Consider the following 16,362-nt stretch of genomic DNA (forward strand, 5'->3'; position numbering starts at 1 on the left):
AGTGAGATTTGCTTTCGGTCCACTCCCAGTTAAGAGTTCCACTCCCACTGCAACTGATAACTAATCCCAAAGCTTGGGCTAAATTTCATCTGTCCTCTAGAATCACTGAGATGAGATGGTGGAAGAAGATGCAGACAATTCCAGATGAGACTTTTAACATAATTGCCTGTAATCAAGGAGGAAGCGATGTGTCGTTGAAGAGCTATAAAAACACAAGAAATCTGCTGACTTTCCTTGGTCTGGGTAAATTGTCAGTGAGGGCACTTGTCTCTGGGCTTTTAGCCAGCTGGCCTGCTGCCTCCCACGGTATTTGTTCATGTTTGGATCTGAGCACCTGGTACTTTAAAAGCTGCTTATATGAGGAGCAAATCAGATGTGATGTACGAGATCCATGGCTAGGTGTTCTGACTCATATGCAGGCGACTCCTCACTTATGCAGGGATTACCGTACATTCTGAACCACATAAAGTGAGGAAGAACCATCTAAACACCTTTTAAACACTCTCTCTGCCACTTTCTCTACAAAAAATACTGCATCCAAAAATATCCGCAACTAGAACTGAAGCTCTGGGGCTGGCAAGAGACTGGAGAGTGCATAGGATAAGCACTACCCTCCACATGAGCTGCCAGGTGGGGAGGCTGAGCAGCATTTTGAAAAGCCTCTGGTCTCTTCGGGGCTTTCTCCGCCCTGATGTCCTCTTCGGCTTCAGGAAGGGTCTCCTTGTGAGTCATGCTCTCTCCTGCCATTTCCAGGTTTGAACTGAATTACTTAATTATTTCTCGATGCCACATGTAGACGCAGTTGTGTGCCAGTAAGTGAGGGAATGCCAAGAGAGAAAGCACGCAAAATCTCATGAGAGCCCCCCAAGATCTTGCCGTGACTCAGAAGTTGCCACTGCAGCCACGTCTTCTCCACTGGCAGGGGCTGGGCTGCAGCCACAGCAGCTCTGGGGAAGCTCTGCAGAATCTGCAGCCATTTTTCCTCACTTCTGCAGGGACAGGCGGGTGCCATCCCTTGGGATTCTGCCGCCCAAGGAGGCTGCCTCTGTCCACCTCACGAACAGGCTGGCCCTGCTATTATCCCCCAAAGGAGGAAAACGCAGGTTCTGTACTAAACATAGTAGAACCAGTGCTTTTTTTCTTGGGGGATGCAGGGGTACGCATACCCCTAAACATTTTGTGAATCTTTGCACTTTGGTCCATTTACTGTATTTATTTTTCCCAATTTGAACTATAAAGTGGTGATTTTCTTGAGTCAAAATGAGAGTACCCCTAAACATTTTTTTTAGAAAAAAGTACTGAGTAGAACGCATTTTGCATGTTCAATCCTATCATTCATTAGGTTCGCAGCTTCATTTCTTGGCATCTCCAGGTAGGATGGAGGAAGAATCATGCCTGAAACCCGGGACACCGGCTCCAAGTCAGCGTAGATAATAGAAGCCTCAAGATGGTGCGTCGTCTATATTTCATTCCATTCCATTCTACAGTATTCCATTCTATTCTATTCTATTCTATTCTATTCTATCCTATCCTATTCTATTCTATTCTATTCTATTCTATTCCGTTCCATTCCATTCCATTCCATTCTACAGTATTCCATTCTATTCTATTCTGTTCTGTTCTGTTCCATTCCATTCCATTCCATTCCATTCCATAGTATTCCATTCTATTCTATTCTATTCTATTCTATTCTGTTCCATTCCATTCCATAGTATTCCATTCTATTCTATTCTATTCTGTTCTGTTCTATTCTATTCTATTCTATTTTATTCTATTCCGTTCCATTCCATTCCATTCCATTCTACAGTATTCCATTCTATTCTATTCTATTCTATTCTGTTCTATTCCATTCCATTCCATTCCATTCCATTCCATTCCATTCCATTCTACAGTATTCCATTCCATTCTATTCTATTCTATCCTATCCTATCCTATCCTATTCCATTCCGTTCCATTCCATTCCATTCTACAGTATTCCATTCTATTCTATTCTATTCTGTTCTGTTCTATTCCATTCCATTCCATAGTATTCCATTCTATTCTATTCTGTTCTGTTCTGTTCTGTTCTGTTCCATTCCATAGTATTCCATTCTATTCTATTCTATTCTATTCTATTCTATTCTATTCTGTTCTATTCTATTCTATTCTATTCTATTCCGTTCCATTCCATTCTACAGTATTCCATTCTATTCTATTCTATTCTATTCCGTTCTATTCCATTCCATTCCATTCCATTCTACAGTATTCCATTCTATTCTATTCTATTCTATTCTATTCTATTCTATTCTGTTCCATTCCATTCCATTCTACAGTATTCCATTCTATTCTATTCTATTCTATTCTATTCTGTTCTATTCTATTCTATTCCGTTCCATTCCATTCTACAGTATTCCATTCTATTCTATTCTATTCTATTCTGTTCTATTCTATTCCGTTCCATTCCATTCCATTCTACAGTATTCCATTCTATTCTATTCTATTCTGTTCTATTCTATTCCGTTCCATTCCATTCTACAGTATTCCATTCCATTCTATTCTATTCTATTCTATTCCGTTCCATTCCATTCCATTCTACAGTATTCCATTCCATTCTATTCTGTTCTGTTCTATTCCATTCCATTCCATAGTATTCCATTCTATTCTATTCTATTCTGTTCTGTTCTGTTCTATTCCATTCCATTCCATAGTATTCCATTCTATTCTATTCTATTCTGTTCTATTCTATTCTATTCCGTTCCATTCCATTCCATTCCATTCTACAGTATTCCATTCTATTCTATTCTATTCTATTCTATTCCGTTCTATTCCATTCCATTCCATTCTACAGTATTCCATTCTATTCTATTCTATTCTATTCTATTCTGTTCCATTCCATTCCATTCTACAGTATTCCATTCTATTCTATTCTATTCTGTTCTATTCTATTCTATTCCGTTCCATTCCATTCTACAGTATTCCATTCTATTCTATTCTATTCTATTCTGTTCTATTCTATTCCGTTCCATTCCATTCCATTCTACAGTATTCCATTCTATTCTATTCTATTCTGTTCTGTTCTATTCCGTTCCATTCCTTTCCATTCTACAGTATTCCATTCTATTCTATTCTATTCTGTTCTATTCTATTCTATTCCGTTCCATTCCGTTCCATTCTACAGTATTCCATTCCATTCTATTCTATTCTATTCCGTTCCATTCCATTCCATTCTACAGTATTCCATTCCATTCTATTCTATTCTGTTCTGTTCTATTCCATTCCATTCCATAGTATTCCATTCTATTCTATTCTATTCTGTTCTGTTCTGTTCTATTCCATTCCATTCCATAGTATTCCATTCTATTCTATTCTATTCTATTCTGTTCTATTCTATTCTATTCCGTTCCATTCCATTCCATTCCATTCTACAGTATTCCATTCTATTCTATTCTATTCTATTCCGTTCTATTCCATTCCATTCCATTCTACAGTATTCCATTCTATTCTATTCTATTCTATTCTGTTCCATTCCATTCCATTCTACAGTATTCCATTCTATTCTATTCTATTCTGTTCTATTCTATTCTATTCCGTTCCATTCCATTCTACAGTATTCCATTCTATTCTATTCTATTCTATTCTGTTCCTTTTCTATTCCGTTCCATTCCATTCCATTCTACAGTATTCCATTCTATTCTATTCTATTCTATTCTGTTCTATTCTGTTCTATTCTATTCTATTCTGTTCCATTCCTTTCCATTCTACAGTATTCCATTCTATTCTATTCTATTCTGTTCTATTCTATTCTATTCCGTTCCATTCCGTTCCATTCTACAGTATTCCATTCCATTCCATTCCATTCCATTCTATTCTATTCTATTCTATTCTATTCTATTCTATTCTATTCTATTCCATTCCATTCCATTCCATTCCATTCCATTCTACAGTATTCTATTCTATTCTATTCTATTCTATTCTATTCTATTCTATTCCATTCCATTCTACAGTATTCCATTCCATTCTGTTCTGTTCTGTTCCGTTCCGTTCTATTGCATGGCGTTCCGTTCTATTCCACTGTATATTCCATTTCATTCCCCGCCTTTTCCCCAAACAGAAACCAGAAGGCTTCCAGCAGAGAAACAAGAGCAGCCAATCACAGACCGCGCCACATTCCCAGGGGCGGAGCCAAGAGCAAGGGGGCGTGGCCTGCAGAACTTCGTCGCGCGTCTGTTTTGTTTTGCCCCGCTGCTGCTGCGCGCACGCGTACTTTGGCGGGCGAAATAGCCCCGCCACCCCGCTCGCCTTATGGGCCGACGGTGCCCCTCTTTCCCCCTTGCGTTTCGTTGTCTTGCACTTCCGGCGCCGTCCTTTTCTGCTTCCGGGTTGGGGCGGAGAGGGTGGAGCGTCGCGGGCGCCGCCGCTGCTGCTGCCGCTTCCTCGGTAACCAGCCGCCGTGTGAGGAAGCGCCATGTCCAGCAGCGGCAGCGCCGTCGCCGCAACGGCAGCACCAGCAGCGGCGGCCTCGGCGGCGGCGACCACAGCAGCCTCGCCTCCCGCCCAGCCGCCGCCGCCGCCCCCTCCGCCTCCCCCGCCGCCGCCTCAGCCGCAGCCTCCGCCGCCGCTGCCCGGGACCTCCTCGGCCGCCGCCGCCGAGCCCGAGCTGGTCTCCCTCATCCTCAACCGCCTCAAGAGCCAAGGCCTCTTCGACCAGTTCCGCCGCGACTGCCTGGCCGACGTGGACACCAAGGTGAGGGGACGCCGCTCGGGTCCTGCGGGGGGGCGGGGAGGGGGCCCTCCGGAGCCCCGTTTGCCCAGAGACTCCCGCCCTCCCGCCACGCCCACACCTGGACCAGCCCCTGGCGGCGCTTCTGGAAACGCCCCCCCCCCCCCCCGTCGGATAGCAGGAGCTCTTCCTGTTGAGTGCCTGCCTGCCTGCCTGCCAGAGGCGTCGCGGCGAAGGGCTGCAGCTCAGGGGTAGAGCCTGTGCTTCTTGCACGCACAGGAGGGACCAGAGCCCTGTCCTTGGTATTAACGTTGTTGCTTTTAGGTTTATTTACACACAAATACGCCCTGCCTCTCCCCCCCCCCCCCTCGAGGCGTTTTAAGGACGAGAATAAGAACTGCTGAAAACGTAGAAGAAGAAGGAAACTTTAATAGACAGATGGACGGTTTTAAGTCTATCAGAGGCGCCACGTTTCACCTGACATTGGGGCGAGGGCCGTGTGACGTTGCGCAGTTGCACGCGCAACTCTTGAATCAGGAGGGAGCCCAGCGCAGAGCCCAGCCGTGCAGCATGGCGATGTGCTTGGCCTCTGGCCTCTCCACGGCTGGCCCTGTGGGCAAAGTGAGCTACGCAGGGGGGCAGTCCGGATGGGACTTGTAGTCCCCACTTGGCCTGCCCCAGAGGCAGGACTGGGAGGTGTGGCAGAGGCAGTGACCTGTTGGTCATAGGGCAGGGTATCTGTCCCAGGCGTGGGGCTCAGGACTGTGGGGGCTCACAGTCCCATCCAATAGACTTTTGAGGGGCTGAAGACACCTCTGCCCCCTAGAGTTGGTGTGTGTTTATCAAACTTGGGTCTCTAGCAGGGGTGATGGGCGTTGTAGTTTGGAGACCTAAGTTTGAGAAACAGAGATCTGTTGAAAACTTACAAATAATTACAGTAAGAAAAACAACAGGGCACCAGCCCCTCCCATTAAAAGCAGTCTGTTCCTAAAGGCCTGTTGGAAAGGGCAGTGAGCCTGCTGAGGGGTGGCTGCTGGCAGACTACTGGGCAGAGCCTGGCGGTTTGAGATGTGTGGCTTAATGGATGTGGGTTTTTACCTAAAAGTGAAAACAGAGACAAGTATAAAACAGCTCTTTTCCTTTAATTCTCCACCTTTGTGTTGTGAATTTGCTCCTTAACCAGAATTTTAAGGTGAAAGTCGAAAGCATGAGGCGTCCTGTCAAACAGAAGACCTTGCAATCCTAGTTGCCAGGCAATTGAGAAAGCAACCAAAGCTCTGCCCTCACCTGACCACTATTGTGAATACTCATTCATCTCCTGTTTTCCTCTTCCCTAGGCTAGTATCTTGGTGACATAGATCTCACTGTGGTAGGAAATTGGGGGGGGGGGCTGTACTACTTCAGACTGAAGGTGCAGACTCATATGATAGAATGATTTGCAATTCAAAAACATGCTTTGTTCGTAGAGAATTAGATGTTGAGGAGAACTAGGCTATTGTAGTATGCATTGAGTGCAGATTTATTGTTGAAAGGCAGCTAAAATTTCAAATAATAGTAGTGTGTGAGGATGTGTCTGCATCTATACAGCAAGTGCAAGAGAGTACTCAGTGCTGTTTTTCCAGACAGAGGTGCAGGAACTCACCCTTGTTCTCTCGCAATGGCGCCCACCTGAAAAAAGCCATGAGATCTTGGTTTAAAACAAATTATGCTAAATTTCATAACAAGCCAATTTCAAGCCATGTCTGGCTCCTTAAAATTACCCTTGTGTAAACCAGAATCCTCAGGTTGAATATAAAACCAAGCAGGGATTTGATTGAAACAAAACTTTTTCTGTGTTGTATGCAAACCTGACAGTTAGATTGGACTCATTCAGGCTTTTCAACATAGTGCTAAACCTGTCAGTTTGGATTTCATAGTGCAGAAAGTATTAATCTGATGTGTAGAGATCTTTCCTGTTCTACTTAATTCAAGAGGGTTCTGGAAGCTTCTCTGTGTGAAAGAAACAAACAGAAGGTTCATGATGTTTGTGTTATTCCTTCAGAGAAGCTGAGTACAGCTGGCTTAAACTGATTCTCTTCTCCTCTTCAAGGTTATGCTGACTATACTATAATAAGAGGCCAGAAGGAGCCTTGGTTTCACTTTCTCTTTCTATATCTTTTGCTTCTAGTGTGGTGTTCTGTACATAGCATGCTTAGTGTTAAGGTTTAGTCTTATTACAGTGGTACCTCGGGTTATAGATGCTTCAGGTTACAGACGCTTCAGGTTACAGACTCTGCTAACCCAGAAATTGTATCTCAGGTTAAGAACTTTGCTTCAGGATGAGAACAGAAATCATGCTACGGCGGCACGGCAGCAGCAGGAGGCCCCATTAGCTAAAGTGGTGCTTCAGGTTAAGAACAGTTTCAGGTTAAGAATGGACCTCTGGAACGAATTAAGTACTTAACCCGAGGTACTACTGTATAAGTTATTGTAAGTTTAAGAAGTCTGCTGCAACTGGATTTCTTATGGACAGTGCCAATCCTGAATGTATTGGATTTGTGTCCATTATGCCCATTTTTCTTAAGTAGCAGTAAAGCTCTGCTGAATGAAATACAGTTGCCTCTGCTCTAATTTTTGGGGAATCCTGCAGTGTGTTTAAGTTTTTACTCTGCTAACTATACATTGGAATCTGCTCTGGACCAATACTGAGTAGAATTTTAATGTCAAAACTATGGTTGGTGTTATATGTAAAGACGGCCAATTTCAGCCAATATGGAAGGCTTAAGCAAGTGAGATACCTACTCCTGGCTTAAGACCTGTTGGCAGGGAAATGTTCTTTAAATTAAAACATTTGTTCCTCTGCCCCAGTTAGAGAAGGCTGGTGTGTATTATGTATTTCCTCCCCCTTTTTAATTGAGTCACTTTAAGCTATGGTGTGTTATCAAACTAATAGACTAGACACGTTAAAATCAATGGGCTTAGTTAGTGACTAGCTTAAATCCATGGATTTCAGTGAGACTTCTACTGTGTATGAATACGTGAGATCCCACCCATAGATCTTAAATTGCTTGGGTGGTATTCAGCTAAGTTTTACTCAGAGTAGACCCATTGAGATTAGTAAATATAAGTTAAACCCATTAATTTCAATGGGTCTACACTGAGTTAAACTTAGTTGAGTACCTTCCATTGTGTCCAATCTCATGAATGCCAAGGATATGCTAATAAGAAGTTTCACATAGCATTTCTCATTTTTTCTTTTAGCCTGCTTATCAGAATTTGAGGCAGCGGGTGGACAACTTTGTTTCCAACCATCTAGCAACTCATACATGGAGTCCTCACCTGAACAAGAACCAACTGAGAAACAATATTAGACAACAGGTTCTCAAGTAAGTTTCACTCCTTAAAATGCAGCAATGCCTAATGTAGTTGCATTGGAGAAAACAGTACAGGGGTCCAACAAATGCTTTTTTAGTGGTGTTCAGATAGCTGCTGACACATCATAAATTAAAACATCCTTCATTTCAAGACCAGTTTGACAGGGGTGGGAAGACTGCTGTTTGAGTCATTGTGACAACTTACTAGTCTCTGAATTTAGTAGGAAGTTCACAGAAATATAAGAAATCATATGTATTGTATTTATCACTTATACTGCTTAACCTAAGAAATTGGATCTCCACTCCATTTTTTTAACTTAGAAAAAGCACTTAATTAGTTTCAAGAACAATATAGGGAGAAGTGTTTAATAGATTACCATGTTTTAACTTGAGGATATTACAGGTGTAGGCTTTGCTATGTTTAAATACAAATAAATTCATATTTATTTCCATATCAGGTTATTATATTATTTTGAAAGCCAGATATTTACTGTCGCTGTCTTCAGCACCATTGGGGTACAGTTTACCACGATTACCAACCAAGCATTAAAAGGAAATAGAGCTTGTATACAGTCTCAGAAGGTACAATTTAGGTTCATTAAATGCTTTAAGTGTCCTATGAGTTAATACCAAACTCATTCTCCGAGTGTAGAGCCTTATGTAGCCAAAATGGCACCATCCAGTTACAAGTGGGAGTTATCAGCAGGCTTGTGGCGTCTCCCCAGACTTGCAGAACATAAGAAATGTTTAGTGGGGGAGCCTTAATGGGGACTGGGGCTACATTTTTACCTAAAACCATTTTGAAAATCGGTAATACTTTAACTTTTTAATTCTGTGTGTGTGTGTGCGCGCGCGCGCCTGTATTGTAATGACCATCGTCTACAAACAGTGAAAATTTGATTGACTGAATTACGAGATAAAAAAGAGTATTTCTGTTGGCTTGAAGCAAAAATAAAGTATTGCTTTTTATCAAGTGTATTCACTGCGTGTGCTTCAGCACCGTTATCCCCATAATGGGCAGCCAAGTATTTTCCCCCTGCTCCTCCCCAAGAAGTAAACAAGTTTGAAGCTTTATTGTTATAGTGCATTATTATAAGAGAGCTGGGGTAGGGTAGTGGCTAAGTGTGACCTATGAACCAGGAAGATCCAATTTCAAATGCTGCAGTAAATTTCATATGTGTTGTTTAGGCTAGTGACTCTCTGTCACTATCAAATACATGCATGCTTTGTAATATGCAGATGAATCTAGAGTATCTTATTAAGCTGTTGGGAACCCCAAGAATATATATGATGAAGTCTTTGCACAACTGAAGTAAGCTCTTACTATTGTTATCATCATCATCATCTTCCTGTACAGAGTTACTGCAGGACAAATAGGAGGCGAATGTCCTAGACAAAAATATGCTATTTTATGTTGTTGTTTTGTTTCAGATCTGGAATGCTAGAATCTGGAATTGACAGAATAATTTCTCAAGTTGTCGATCCAAAGATCAATCACATATTCAGGCCGCAAGTAGAGAAAGCTGTCCATGAATTTTTAGCCACATTAAGCCACAAAGAGGAGGCCAGTCCCATCGCAGCTGCACCTGAGGAAAAACCAGACACTTCTGTTCTTATGCAAGGTATTTATGCCCATTGCTCCCGGCAGAACTGATGTGCTATGAAGTCTTAATTTGGAGCTTGGTGACTATGTAAGCAGATGGAAAGGTGTCAAGGAAGGGAAGTTGAAGTTTAGCCTCCCAACCTCTAAGTAAGTGTTCATGGTGCAATCTTACCAGTATAGGAGTTGGTCTGAAATTGAGTTGAGTCCTAATTAATTATCATGATTTCCTCCAAGGATCAATTATATGTAGGATGATTCTGTCATTTATTCTACTCATATTGATCCAGAGCAGAACTCCAGTGTATAGTTAGCAGAGTAAAAACTTAAACACGTTGCAGGATCCCCTAAAAATAGACCAGAGGCAATTGTATTTCATCCAGCAGAGCTTTACTGCTGCTAAAGAAAATTGAGAATAATTTTCACAAATCCAATACATTCAGGATTGGCACTGTCCATAAGAAGTCCAGTTGCAGCAGACTTAACTCAAACTTGCAATAACTTATAATAAGACTAAACCTTAACACTAAACATACTATATACAAAACACCACACAGTTGGAAAGAGAGATGAAGAAGAGAGTGAAACCCAGGTTCCTTCTGGCCTTGCTATTAGAGTCAGCATGACCTTGACAGAAAAAGATAACAGAATCAGTTTAAGCCTGCTGTACTCAGCTGCTCTGAAGGAATAACCCAAACACCATGTGTTTCTTTCACACAGAGAAGCTTCCACAACTCTCTTGAATTAGTTGCAGGTAGGTAACTGTGTTGGTCTGCCGTAGTTGAAACAAAATTTTAAAAAATTCCTTCCAGTAGCATCTTAGAGACCAACAAAGTTAGTTATTGGTATGAGCTTTAGTGTGCATGCACACTTCTTCAGGTCTTCAGCTGGTCTCCTAAGGTGCTACTGGAAGGAATTTTTTAATTTTCTCTTGAATTAATTAGAATAGGAAAGATCTCTACACATCAGATCAGTACTTTCTGTGCTAAGAAATGCAAACTGGAGGATCTCCCTGCCCCAGAAAAATCTTTGATCACATTGGACGTTCGCCATATACAGTGGTACCTCTGGTTGCGAACGGGATCCATTCCGGAGGCCCGTTCGCAACCTGAAAAGAACGCAACCCGCGCGAGTTGCAATTCGCCGCTTCTGTGCATGTGCTTGATGTCATTTTGTGCTTCTGTGCATGCACCAGCGGCGAAACCCAGAAGTAACCCTTTCCGGTACTTCCGGGTCACTGCAGGACACAACCTGAAAACGCACAACCTGAAAAAAACGTAACATGAGGTATGACTGTATGCGTGAAACCTGCAATATCCCCTCCCCCCAATTCTTCAGGTTTCTTTTTTTGCTTTAATATATGAGACATAAATGTGAGAGCAGATTTTTCCTACTAATGGATGACATTTGTTCTTTACTTAACTCCTTTGAAGGTGTTCCTGCTTCCACTCCAAGCACAAATGTAGCTAATGATGCTATGTCCATTTTGGAAACAATCACTTCTCTAAACCAAGAAGCAAGTGCAGCCAGGGCATCCACAGAAGCAACAAATTCAAAGACTAATGACAGAGTCCCGAAAAAACTCCCTTCTCAGCAGAGCACAGATGGTGGTATAGAGAAAGAGGGTGGTGTAGAGAATTCAGAAGATCTGCTAGATGGAGAGAAATTGCTTTGTGAGACTGCAGAAGAAAGCTCTGAACCAGTATCCAACTCAGAAGATGTAAATAACTTATTTTCTTCAAGTGAAGAAGGGAAAAGTCTGTCAAAAGAAATTAACAGTCTGGTTAACCCAAGCAAGGAAGCTGCACAGGAAAGTGATGAGCAGAAAAGTAAACTGATGGCCCAAAGTGATAGGAAACTAGAGAGCATGGAGAAAGGAGAGAGGAAAAAGGAGAAGAAAGAAAAATCTGAGAAAAAGGTGGACCGCTTGAAAAAGAGTGGTGATGATCTAAAGGCTAAAGAAGAGAAGTCCCTGAAAGATAGAGAGGCAGAATCAACCAAATATTCAGCTCTGGAGAAGAACAGTAGTAAGCACAAAGCAATTGAAAGTACAAAAGAAGGTATAAAAACCACAGGTTGCCATGCAATATGAGGGTGGGGTGGGGCTATTGGGGTTGATAAGAAAGTTCTAATTTCTGTAGGATGCTCTGTAGTGTTAGAAAGCAAATATTTGCAACAGCATTTTGTTGCTTATGTGTACTTAGAGTGCCATTTTTTTTCATCTGCAATTTGATGGCAAAATTTAAGAGACCAGAAGCAGCTTTCCATGTGATGTTTGAAGGATGTCAATTGGCAAGCCTCCCCAGGCATTCATGTAAGCCATTTCCACTTGCATGTGGGACTCTGGGCCCATGTTTTAAAAGATCTTCCTTTCTTTCAGAACTAGTTTTGGAGGATTCTGATGTTGACATACTCAGCGATATCACTGTTAGCTCGGTGCACACCAGTGATCTTTCTTCTTTTGAAGAACAAAGTGAAGAGGAAGTTGCGCTTTCAGACAGCACAGAAGAAGGAGAGATCGTTTCTGATGGTAAGGTAACAGTCCTGAATCTGCACTGGATTTAATTCCCTAGCCAGGAGAAAGTAAAATCTGAACATTTATCTTCAAATATGCATCTTTGACCACTAGTCCTAGTACCTAGGGATGCTGGGAGTTGTCCCAACAGCTGGGGACCCAAGTTTGAGAAATAATGTGTTATACTGATGTTGATACAGAGTTTAAGTTGATAACATCTTATTGCAGTAGTGGCTGGCGGTGGGCGGTGCTGTTACTTCCCTGGCCTCTCAATACAGGTGTTGCTACCAGTAATCATGAGGTTCAGGGGCGAGGCAGGAGGGAGGTTCATGCAGGTGCTGCAGTGGAGCCAATCAAATGCTTCCTTTGCTGGGTCTGCAGTGCAGGAACCTCCCTGCTGATTTGCCCCTCTTAGCTACCAATAGTGAGTTGATTAGGAAGCCACACCACTTTGCCACCTGCTACTATCTGCCCTAAATGCACACACGGGAGCATTCATGCAAGCTCGCACAAACGTACACGCTGATATCTAGGTACAACACAGGAGAAATATTTTTCATCAGTATTGACATGAAATCACCCATTTTTTGGAAATTGGTCAAAAATGAATTGAGCATACAGTTCAGTAGCAGAGATGTTACATGCCCTCACATAGACAACCTATTTTTGCTGTGTTCTGTGCAGTTTGAAAATTGCATAGCTGTGGGCACAAAACTCTTAAATTAATCTGCAGCCAAATGCTAGGCTTGTCTTTATCATCTCATTAATCCCATGTAATCTGTTAGTTGAGAGTACAGTATAATCTAAATGGGGTGTTCATTTAGGGCTGTACACAGGCCCCTAATCCACCCTGTGACTGACATCTGTGGCCCGTGGATCAGGTTGATATGCCCTGTGCCACCTGGGGACCACCTTGGAGCTGTCCCCCAAACAAGTGGGGGGTTGGAGTACCATTTTTAATGGGTTTTAAAACCATATTTTAATATTCAGTTAAACTGGGGCTTTAAAATGACCAGGGATGGGAGTGCACCATAACTGTGCAGAATAGGATCCTGTCTGGTGCTGCTTTGCAAGTGACTTTCCTGCAGGAAATCTTGCAGTGCAGCACCCACTGCCCATGGAATCAATGCCTCTGCTCAACAGCTGTGGCATCAATTCTGTGGGGCATCAAGGCAGGAAGGAGACTCATGGCATTGGGCCTACCTTCTCCCAGAAGACAGCTGCCACCCAAGTAAGTCTTGGAGGTATTGCACAGTTTTCTGGCCCGGCCCAGTCTGGCCCAGTTTATCTGCCTCTGCTTCTGCCTGCTGTCCCATCCTCTGACAGCAACAAATTTGTCTGGCCCAAGACAACCTGACTCAGAGCAAGTCATGGCTGTGTACTGTCTTGAGTGCTCCAAAGAAGCCCCATTTGGCTTGGGCCTCATCTAAATCCAGTACTCAGCCTAGAGTTCATCAGGCCGTCTATTCAAATGCTAATACATTTTCTGATTTTAGTGCATATGCCTGTGCTGCATCACAAATTTAAACCAATGCATACCTTCAAGAAATTGTTGCTGAGACAGCTAGGTATTCTACAATCCTGCTGCAATATTTCAATTTCCAGAATCCTTGCCAACTTGCCTTGTAGCACCAGGGTACTAAGTGCTCTATGTTGCTGTTTATTAATAAACTAACTAACTTTAACCCCAACAGATTTTGGGGATTTAAGCGCTCCCTTAGTTTTATATGTGTGGGAAAACAAGGCAAGAATTTGAAGAGATCTGTGCAAGCTCAGAATGTTTGTCAACTGGCCAGGGGGCGGTGGGGAAGCTTGCCTTGGTGGCTGATTTTTCACTTCCAGCTTCTGCATTGAGCGCTGTTCCGGTAGGTCCCCTGACTGCCAGCATCAGATTTTGAGGTGGAACACAAGGAGCTACAGTAGGAAGAAGGCAGAATGGTTCTTTTGTTCACATGGAACATTTTGCCGGTCCCTTTCATCCCAACCTAGATCTGGCTTTTAAAAACATCTTTCAGTTAAGGTTGGGGAGGGGTTCTTGTGTCCTTCCAGATGTTTGTTGGGCTCCAGTTCCTATTATCCCAGAACTTTGCCTTTGCTGATGAGAGTTGGAGTTCACTGACATCTTGCATGGCACCAGATTCCTTATCCATGCTGTCTAGTAACCTTCATTGTCTCTATGTTTCTCTAGATGACGAAGAAGAACATAATCAGGTTAAAACAAAGCCAGAGGCTGATTGGGCCAGCAATAAAAAAACAAAATCTGGGCGACACGCTTACGTCCATAAGCCTTACCTCTACTCCAAGTATTATAGTGATTCTGATGATGAAGGGACTGTGGAGCAACGCCGCCAGTCTGTTGTAAGTTTGGTATATTTTATTTATTTTTTTAAAAAATTATTTAGCAAAGAAATGAGAACAAGAAAACAATCGAAACTGAAAACAATACATGTGTTAGACATTTCAGGGATAAGAAACTGCTTCTCTCCTTTGTTCTGACCTATTTTGGAATGCTTGGAACACAAACTAGTAAAGTTTGGACCAGTGTTGTGCCTTTCTCAAGCCTCTTGCTTATTATCAATTAATGTGGCAGTCAGCTATTCCTAATGATACCTCTTCTGACCTCCAGTCTTTTCAAGAAGTATTTCTGGAGACTTGGCCTTGATGTGCTTATGTCCAGTAGTCTTAATGGAGGGAAAACTGAAGAATATTAATAAAGGTTTCATGTCTTGAGGAACTCTTAATTTCTTTATCAGATGAACTTTTGTTTGATACACAAAATTACTGCCAGCATATTGCTCCATTGGAGAGGGTTTTGTTTTGCATTTCAGAATAGATTGGTACTGTGTCCAGACTGAGTTAATTTGCTTGATTACAATTTACAATTTACTTTGCAGACAAGAGAGTACAATCGAAAGGGTTATTAGGTTTTTAGAAACATATTGTGGGTTTATTTCAATAAAACAAAAACAGTTATGGCCAGCATCTAGAGAAGCCTTTGCATGACAGGAATAGGGTTTTCAGGTTTTGCTTTCTTGCAGCAGTCCTTCATACCTCATTGGGTGCCACTGAAGCTACTCTGCTAGACTTCAGGGAAGCTTTCTGGGGAGACATAGAGGCTGCTGCTGGAAGCAGGGTAGTGAAAACATGCTTTGGATCCCATCATATGAACTCCCATTTTCTTATCTTCAGGCTAGAGAAAAAGAAGAGAGACTGTTAAGGAGAAGGCTTAACAGAGAAAAACTTGAAGAAAAGCGGAAACAGAAAGCTGCAGAAAAAACGAAAACACTGAAAAGTGCAAATCAAGGTGCTGAGCTGTACTTCAGATGAACATTTCTTGTGCTGTTTTCTATTTGCGAGTTAGTTGCTTTTTTGCACAAGAGAGTGAATACTTAATTTAGTACTCGCCAAACAATTTATTTCATTTTGCATCCAAAATATCAGAAATTGCAGCTTGATACTTTACTGTGTCATTCTAGGTAAGAGCACTCAAAACCTGGAAGAAACTCCTGCCAGAGGACTTGAATTGAAAGCCAGCGGTAGCAGCATCAAGGATGTGCTGAAAGAACAAAGATTTTTAGAAAAGAAGGTAGCCCTCAGCAGGAAAAGAAAGAGAGAGTCAAGGTACTTGCAGAGGACATAAAATTAGTATGTTTTGCATATTACAAAGTGCAAATCCTTTGAAAGTAATATAGATACAGTTTGAAATGGTTTGGGAACCACGGTTTTAGGCCCATAAACCATGACCATTGGCTGCACTATAGGTGGTGATGGGAGTTGTAGCCCAAGACATCTCTTTTTTTATTATTCTTTCAGGCATGAAGAGGAAGGGAGGAAGAAAAAATGTGAGCAGCTTGAGAAGGATCCTGGAGAACCTCAGAAGATTCCTGAAGTAAGTCCCTCATTTAAACTTCGGTTCTTGTTCTGTAAGACTGTAAGCTTGAGCTGTACCTTTAAAATTCAAATATTTTTTTAAAAAATAATTTTTATTAACAGGCCAATCACATCACATTATTCAAATCACATTAGTTCCTAAAATTCAAAGATATAACTAGTATTGTTTGCACTTCAGTACTGTCTTATAGGTTTTAAGCCATTAGTATAATGAAGAAAATCTTAACTACTAAGATTTAAGTTAGATTACTATTAACCTTTTAAGAATGATTTAATACACAAAACTACATGCTGCACAATGCAG

The 16,362-nt window shown here is 42.0% G+C and overlaps 1 protein-coding gene across 1 annotated transcript in view; it reads left to right on the top strand.

Annotated features, from left to right (window-relative positions):
* The first annotated feature begins 4,210 nt into the window (after nucleotides 1–4,210).
* The window catches only part of BOD1L1 (biorientation of chromosomes in cell division 1 like 1), a 37,331-nt gene continuing 25,179 nt past the window's right edge, over nucleotides 4,211–16,362 (top strand). Inside the window, exons 1-9 of the mRNA XM_083398928.1 lie at nucleotides 4,211–4,723; nucleotides 7,940–8,064; nucleotides 9,484–9,674; nucleotides 11,086–11,712; nucleotides 12,033–12,182; nucleotides 14,356–14,525; nucleotides 15,357–15,471; nucleotides 15,644–15,788; nucleotides 15,981–16,056. Coding sequence (XP_083255054.1) covers nucleotides 4,445–4,723; nucleotides 7,940–8,064; nucleotides 9,484–9,674; nucleotides 11,086–11,712; nucleotides 12,033–12,182; nucleotides 14,356–14,525; nucleotides 15,357–15,471; nucleotides 15,644–15,788; nucleotides 15,981–16,056 — 1,878 coding nt within the window. The 5' untranslated portion in view covers nucleotides 4,211–4,444. The remainder of the gene's footprint in view (nucleotides 4,724–7,939; nucleotides 8,065–9,483; nucleotides 9,675–11,085; nucleotides 11,713–12,032; nucleotides 12,183–14,355; nucleotides 14,526–15,356; nucleotides 15,472–15,643; nucleotides 15,789–15,980; nucleotides 16,057–16,362) is intronic.

The sequence above is a fragment of the Podarcis tiliguerta genome, assembly GCF_965153285.1.
Source record: "Podarcis tiliguerta genome assembly, chromosome: 9".
NCBI lineage: Eukaryota > Metazoa > Chordata > Lepidosauria > Squamata > Lacertidae > Podarcis > Podarcis tiliguerta.